Source organism: Temnothorax americanus, unplaced genomic scaffold (assembly GCF_048541705.1).
Source record: "Temnothorax americanus isolate GAGA-0224 unplaced genomic scaffold, ASM4854170v1 Scaffold172, whole genome shotgun sequence".
Lineage (NCBI taxonomy): Eukaryota > Metazoa > Arthropoda > Insecta > Hymenoptera > Formicidae > Temnothorax > Temnothorax americanus.
Window position 1 is genome coordinate 5,954 of NW_027509310.1, and position 7,805 is coordinate 13,758.

The 7,805-nt window shown below is 52.8% G+C and overlaps 1 protein-coding gene across 1 annotated transcript; it reads left to right on the forward strand.

The window, feature by feature from the left end:
- The first annotated feature begins 2,437 nt into the window (after nt 1-2,437).
- LOC143895999 (uncharacterized) lies at nt 2,438-7,567 on the forward strand. Its single transcript, XM_077403540.1, has one exon. The coding sequence runs from the start codon at nt 2,438-2,440 to the stop codon at nt 7,565-7,567; it is 5,130 nt and encodes a 1,709-aa protein (XP_077259666.1).
- The last annotated feature ends 238 nt before the right edge of the window (nt 7,568-7,805 follow it).

Sequence of the window (7,805 nt, forward strand, 5' to 3'; positions counted from 1 at the left end):
TTCCTAAATGACGCGTCAAAGAACATGGGTTGCTTGACAAAAAAATGATCCTTTTTGCGAGATCTATTGTTCCTCAGAGTTTGTTACACAGGTCCTGATTCAATCTGTATAGTTGTGGCAACACAATTTATGTAATTTTGTTAATTATAGATATAAATGATTTAGGAAACGGAGAGAGGAAGAACGAGACAGAAAGAAACACGTAGACAAAGAAGAAGATGGAGAAGAAATGGATATTGTAGAAAAGGATGAGGATGAGGATGACGATGAGACAGAGGGAGAGGGAAATAAAGAAAATGAAGAAAAGGAAGAAAAAATAAGAAAACAAAGAGGAGGACGGAGACTGGACGAAAGAAACCAGATGTAAGTTACATTTACCACATTACAATTACTTAAAGAAGGGGATGTAAAAGTCACCATATTTTGTGCTTTTAACAGAAACCTGTAAAACACGCTTTGCTATCCTTTTTGAGGTTGAAAGAAGAAAGAAATAATAATTTTTCACCAGGAAGTTGAGGGAAATATTTTAGAAGCGATAAATGTTTTTAAAATGTGTGTCAAAATAGCTGTGTTTGAGCGGTTTAACTGCATTTTCATTTAATGAATTCTACACCACAAAATTGTATAAAAATGTCTATACATAAAACACGAGCGCATGCACCATTGCTCATATACACTTGTCATATTGTGTGTACAAAAATTTGGAAACGGCCAATTATATCAGAATGTATTTTTCTTATGGAAAAAATGTTTGAGAAAAATGGAAAAAACTTGGAGAATTCAAAGGGGGCCAATAGACGATCTTCTAAAATTATAGATTCAGGGACCATGTTGGGCCCAGTAGAGCTCAAGTAAATTTTTTAAATGGGAATTCTTCTATTTTGTAGTGCATCATCTTTCTCTACTAAATAATTTCAACAACTTTTGTCTATATATTTTTATTTGCCCAGTACTTTTTGAGTGGTGTAAAATTTATTAAATGGAAATGTAATGCTTTTGTTAAACCGCTCAAACACAGCTATTTTGACACACATTTTAAAGACATTTATTATCGCTTCTAAAATAATTCCCGCAGTTTCCTGGTGAAAAGATTATTTCCTATTTTTTCAACCTCACCTGTAGCAAAGTGTGTTTTACAGGTTCCTGTTAAAGGCACAAAATAGCGATTTTTACACCCTTTCCTTTTAAAGTCATTGCTATTTAGTTAAGTAATCTATTGCTTTGATTGTTACATTTCCGTGTAGTTATTATCTCTCAAGAGCGCGGCGGGCGAGGGGTAGAAGAGGGCAGAGAGGCTGGAGAGGGACAAGAGGAGGAGGAAGCTGGAGATGAGCAGGGCGAGGACGTCGAGGACGTGGCTACAGGGGTGGCCAGAGAGGTGGCCACATGGGTGGCTACGGAGGTGGCCAGAGAGGTGGCCACATGGCTACGGGGGCGGACCAATTTATCAATTTTTCCACAATATTAATCCTGTAAATCCGTACTAATAAAAATATAATTAAAATATAATCAGTGCAATATATATTTCCTCAAACTCCTTTTTCTCTGTAAAATTATATTTAAAAAAATAGTTTTTTTTTTACTTTTATTTCTTTATATATTTCAAAAAAGGTAAAAAAAATGGCGCCAAGTACACGCAATGTATTTTGTAAATTCAATAATCTAACCCAAGTGGTAGCTATATTTCTTCTTCACAAAATTATATTATCTAACTTAATTCAAGTAACATATGTATTTCAAAAAATGATATGAAATCTTTAAATTATATAAATTGCGCCAATTGCAAAGAGAATACATGTATATTGCTTTAAAAGATAATAATAATTGTTGTGCAACCACTTTAAAAAAATAAAACCCAAGTGGTATCTTTGTGTTCTTATTCAAGGGTCTTCCTATTCCAACCAAAGTGGTAATAGTTTCTTAATTCTTTTTAACAAATTTTTAATATTACAAATAATCAGTTTAATTATAAAGAATTAAAAAAGTAACTACCAAATAAAAATATTTAATTAAAACTGTTTGAGATCGCAAACGCAGCATCGCGACAAAGTAGCATCGCGTTCGGCTGCATGTCAGCACTTGCACGCTTGCAATAAATTTCGCTCGCAGATCATACAAAACCCGCTTTCGCACTCCGCTTTGCACACCGCTGTTCCGCGTTTCGAACGTTTTCGCCGCATCGCTAACCGTTGCTTCTGTGCGCGCTTCACGGCTTCCTTTGAAAAAGGAAAAAACTGTATAGACCTGTACATATTAGACTTTATTAAATATATTCGTTTATTTTGCTATTCGATACTTGTGCCTTGTTTTTGTGGTCGTCTCGTTACCTCGCGCTATCTCGCGCAACCGCGTGCTCTCGAACATTTCTGGTCCTTCGAGCCGGATAATACCGGCAACCGCGACTTCGGGAGTGCATCCTCGACGAGTGACCGCCAAGATGAGCATGGATCAGAGCGCCTTGCTGAACAGCCAGTACGACATCCACGGCCGCATCTCCCGCGCCATGGACAACCTCCGAAAGCTGGGTGCAGACAAGCTCAACCTCGGCACGGTGAGCACTCGCATCCGCATTCTCGACGACCTGTGGGCCAAATTTGAGTCAAATCACGACCTCATTCGGGCATGCTACGGGCAACTCTACAGCGAGAGTGAGTACGCAAAAAATGACTTTGTCGACACCGTTGAAAACACTTACGCGCATCAACGCGGTTTGCTTCTCGGGCTCGAAAGCAAACTCAAACCCGCGTCGCTTAGAGTGCCGGTTGGAACGGAGCAAAGCAGCGATCACGCTCCCAAAACGTCACTGCCGCGTATTCAGTTGCGGAACTTTTCGGGCGCGTATGAGGAGTGGCCGTCGTTTCGAGACCTCTTCAAGTCGGTCATCGGTGAGAATTCGTTCATTTCGAACGTTGAGCGGCTCCATTACCTCCGATCGTGTCTGCGAGGGCCCGCTGAAAAATTAGTGAGCTCATTAACGGTGACCGGGGACAATTACGACCGCGCGTGGGCTATTCTTAATAAACATTTTGAGAACAAGCGGGAGTTGATACGCTCCAACTTCGCCACGTTTACCGCCGTGGCGAAAATGAAAGGAGAAACCGCTGACGAGCTGAGCCGCATCCATAACGCCGTCACCACCGCAGTCAATGCGCAGGAGAGCATCGGGAGGCCCATAAAGTCCCACGGAATGGACCTCTTCAACCACCTGGTTGTCGAGCTCTTCGATCAGCGTACGCGACTCGAGTGGGAATCGTTTGTCTCGGACTCCATCGAGCCGCCGGAACACGAGAAGCTCACGGACTTCATGTCGAAGCGCATCCTCACGCTAAACGCCGCGAGACCGAAACCCGCCGCGAAAGCTTCCGATTCCACTCGGTCCGCGAAGACCCACGTCGCGAAACAAGGGTCGAAAGACAGCTCCGATCCGCAGTGCGCCCTGTGCAAGGGGAAACACTCGCTGATGACGTGCAGCGATTTCAAAGCCAAGTCCGCAACCGAGCGAAAGACGGTTGTAGAGTCCAGTCGGCTGTGTTTTAATTGCCTTGGCAACCACACCGTCGCGAAGTGCCAATCGTCGAAAAACTGCTTCACGTGTAAGGCTCGGCATCACACGATGCTTCACGAAGCCTACGTTCCCGCGTCGCCGTCTACCGAGGTCAGCGCGCTGTCCGCCGTGCGCTCTGCTGACGACCGCAAGGCGATCCTCCTCGCAACCGCGCGAGTGACCATTGCCGACCGCCATGGAGACCCTCACCCTGTGCGAGCCCTCATCGACCAAGGGTCTGAGGTCTCAATTGTCGCCGAATCTCTCGTGCAGCGCTTGCACCTGCAACGATCTCGCTCCGCCGTGTCGATTTTCGGAATCGGTGGGTCGAAATCCGGGTCAACCCGCGGGAAGGTGACGGTGAGCCTTACGTCCGTGACGACCGGAGCCACGATTACCGCCGTCGCGTTCGTGCTGCCCCGTCTTTCTCTCTACCAAGGCTCGGCGACGAAGAGCCCCGCCACGTGGCCCCATCTCAAAGGGCTGCCTCTAGCCGATGCGCAGTTTTCGGCTGGAGACCCGGTCGAGCTACTTCTCGGAGCAGAAGTGTGCTCCACCATCCTCGAAGAGGGCATTCGAAAGGGCGGACCGCACGCTCCGATCGCGCAGAAGACGGCCTTCGGGTGGATTCTCTCCGGTGGCTGCGGTGCCTCAGCCCTCCACACGCGCGGCAGCTTCCAAGCGACGGCCGACCACGAGTTGGCCGATCTCGTGCGCCGCTTCTGGGAGCAAGAAGCGGAGCCTTCCGCTCCCGCCGCCCTCACGCCTGACGAACAGAAGTGCGAGGACTTCTACGGGAAAACGCACTCTCGCACGGAGACGGGGAGGTACGTGGTTCGATTGCCGTTCTCCAAGGAGCCGACAAAGTTGTCGGAGACACGCCGGCCAGCTGAACGCCTGCTCACCGCAATGGAGCGGAAATGCGAGAGGGACCCCCGGTTCGGCGAGCTCTACCGCCAGTTCATGCGGGAATACGAGGAGCTGAAACACATGGAGTTAGCTTCCGGTTCTCCAGACTGCAAAATCATGCCCGAGTGCTACCTACCTCACCATGGTGTGCTCCGAGAATCGAGCACCTCCACCAAGCTCAGGGTGGTATTCAACGGGTCGCAGCTGACGACGTCCGGCGAGTCGCTAAACCAACACCTCCTCGTGGGCGCCAACCTGCTGCCCGTTCTAGCCGATGTCCTGATGCGCTGGCGGTGGCACCGCTACGCCTTCGTCACGGACATCGAAAAGATGTACCGGCAGATCCTCATCCACCCGGACGACAGGAAATACCAGAGCATACTCTGGCGTTGCACCCTCCGCGACCGCGTGTGCGTGTTCTGGCTCCTGACGGTGACGTACGGTCTCGCGTGCGCGCCCTTCCTGGCCATCCGAACGCTGAAACAGCTGGCCCACGACGAACAATCGCGCTATCCGCAGGGAGCAATCACTTTGCGCGAGGACACTTACGTGGACGACGTTGTCTCGGGCGCGAACACTTTGTCACTCGCGGTCGCGAAACAAACCGAGCTCCGCGGGTTGTGCACGGCGGGCGGGTTCCCGCTTCGAAAGTGGGCCGCGAACGACGAGGAAGTGCTGTCGGGAATTCCTCCCGAGCACCGACTTCGCCATGAACCGCACTCGTGGGAAAGCGAAAGTTTTTCTACCCTCGGACTGTTGTGGCACCCGACCGAAGACACATTCGCGTTCGCGATTCACCCGCGCACTGTCACGTCGTTCACAAAAAGACGCGTTCTCTCGGAGACGGCACGTCTCTTTGATCCTCTGGGATGGCTGGCTCCCGTTGTGATTCGCGCGAAAATTTTGATTCAGTCCGCGTGGTTACAGCGGCTGGATTGGGACGATCCACTTCCCGCCGCCGACGCGGACTGCTGGAGGCTCTTCCTCGAGGAACTGCCTCTCCTACCTCAACTGCGCGTGAACCGCTGGCTTGGCAGCGGAGACGAGAGCGCGCTGGTTGAGCTGCACGGCTTTGCCGACGCGTCCGAGCGAGGATACGCCGCGGCCGTGTATCTCCGCATCACTCGAGGCGGCTCCGTGGCACTCCACTTGCTGGCCGCGAAAAACAAGGTGGCACCGGTCAAGCTGGTGACACTACCACGCCTCGAACTCACTGCCGCCGCCTTGCTCACTTCTCTCGCGTGTCACACTCGATCAACGTTACGTTTGTTCGCAGCACCCATTTTTCTCTGGTCAGATTCGAAGGTGACACTGCACTGGATCCGGGGGCACGCCTCCCGCTGGAAGACTTACGTGGCGAACCGCGTGGCCCACATCCAGCAGAAGCTGCCGGATGCTCAATGGCAACATGTCCCCGGGCGGGACAACCCTGCGGACTGCGCCTCCAGAGGGATCACTCCAGGTGAACTGCTGGACCACCCCCTGTGGTGGACCGGACCCGCCTGGCTTCGCGAGGACCGATCTCTGTGGCCGAGCGAGGACCCTGCGATGCCCGACGCCGATCTGCCCGAACAGAGAGTCGCGGCACACGTCGCCACCGAGAAAATCGAGGAAGAACCCGAGATGCTTCTCAGATTTTCCTCGCTGCACCGGCTTCTACGAGTCACAGCTTGGTGCTCCCGCTGGCGACGCACCGCTTCCCGCACCACCACACTCACGTTGCGATCGGACGAGATCGACGACGCACTGATTCTCTGGCTCCGTGTCGTGCAGGCACGGCACTTCGCCTCCGAGATCACGGCACTTTCGGCAAACCGCACAGTGTCACACCGAAGTTCATTGACGAGCCTGAGTCCGTTCCTGGATGACAACGGGGTTCTGAGAGTCGGAGGCCGCCTCAAGCATGCCATGCTTTCAACCGATGAGCGACATCCGATGATCGCACCTCCGTCCTCGTGGCTCACTCGGCTGCTCGTTGAGTCGTGCCACCGTCGAACTCTGCACGGAGGAGTGCAGCTCACCCTCGGCTTGCTCCGCCTCCGCTTCTGGATCCCTCGAGGCCGCTCAGTTGTCAAACAGCGGCTGCATCGCTGCATCACCTGCACCCGCTGGCGAGCCGCGGCACCGCAACCGCCGATGGGCAACCTCCCGAGGGGCCGAGTCACTCCGGCGCGCCCATTCCTCCGAACCGGCTTGGACTACGCCGGCCCGATCCTCATCCGCACGAGCAAAGGCCGCGGACACCGAGCGCACAAGGCGTTCATAGCCGTGTTCGTGTGCCTCTGCACCAAGGCGGTGCATCTGGACGTCGTCTCGGACTACACGACGGAAGCCTTCCTCGCCGCCTTCCGTCGCTTTATCTCCCGTCGGGGCCTCTGCGAGGAGCTGTACTCGGATTGCGGCACCAATTTCGTGGGAGCCGACCGAGTCCTGCGAGAGCTCTTCCGAGCATCATCCGCCGACGGCCGCCGCCTTGCCCACGTCGCTGCCACGGAAGGCGTCAAATGGCATTTTAACCCGCCGGCTGCACCACACTTCGGCGGATTGTGGGAGGCTGCCGTCAAGTCGACGAAGTTCCATCTCCGTCGGGTCATTGGGGAAACCACGCTCACCTTTGAGGAAATGAGCACCCTCCTCACTCAGGTCGAAGCCTGCCTGAATTCCAGGCCGCTGCAGGCTTTGTCCGACGATCCGGACGACATATCCGCCCTCACGCCAGGGCACTTCCTGATCGGCGCTCCTCTTCTGGCCGTGCCCGAGCCCGCCTTGAATGACGTCGCCGGGAGCTCACTCTCACGGTGGCAACACCTCCAAAAGATGCGCGATCACTTTTGGTCACGGTGGTCGCACGAGTACATCAACGGGATGACATCTCGCCCAAAATGGACCAAACCCGAGGACGCACCTGCCGTCGGCTCTCTGTGCTTGGTACGCGCCGAGAGCACACCACCGAGTCGATGGCCACTGGCCCGCATCATTCGAGTGCACCCCGGCGACGATGGCATTGTTCGCGTGGCGACAATCCGCACCTCAACGTCAGAGCTCGTGCGACCACTGTGCAAACTCGTGCTTCTCCCCGGGACGGAGGACCAGCCGCCGCCGACGGATGCGTGAGCTCGCCGACACTCGCTGTCACTTTATTGTTTTATCGGCCTTCAGCCTGCAATTCTTCACATTTATGTCACGTATTCGTCCGTTTCGGCCCTCTGCCCAAGTTAAATCACGCAAGCGCTCATTTCTGTTCTCCGACTCGACTCGACGATTTGTGCAACACACGAAATCACTTTCGCGCATCACTTCACTTCACTTCGCGTTTCGCACGTTACCGAATTCGCGTTACGCACATATCGCG

Bases quoted from the DNA above. Each gene is read 5' to 3' on its own strand.
- LOC143895999 (XM_077403540.1), top strand. From the start codon at position 2,438: ATGAGCATGGATCAGAGCGCCTTGCTGAACAGCCAGTACGACATCCAC.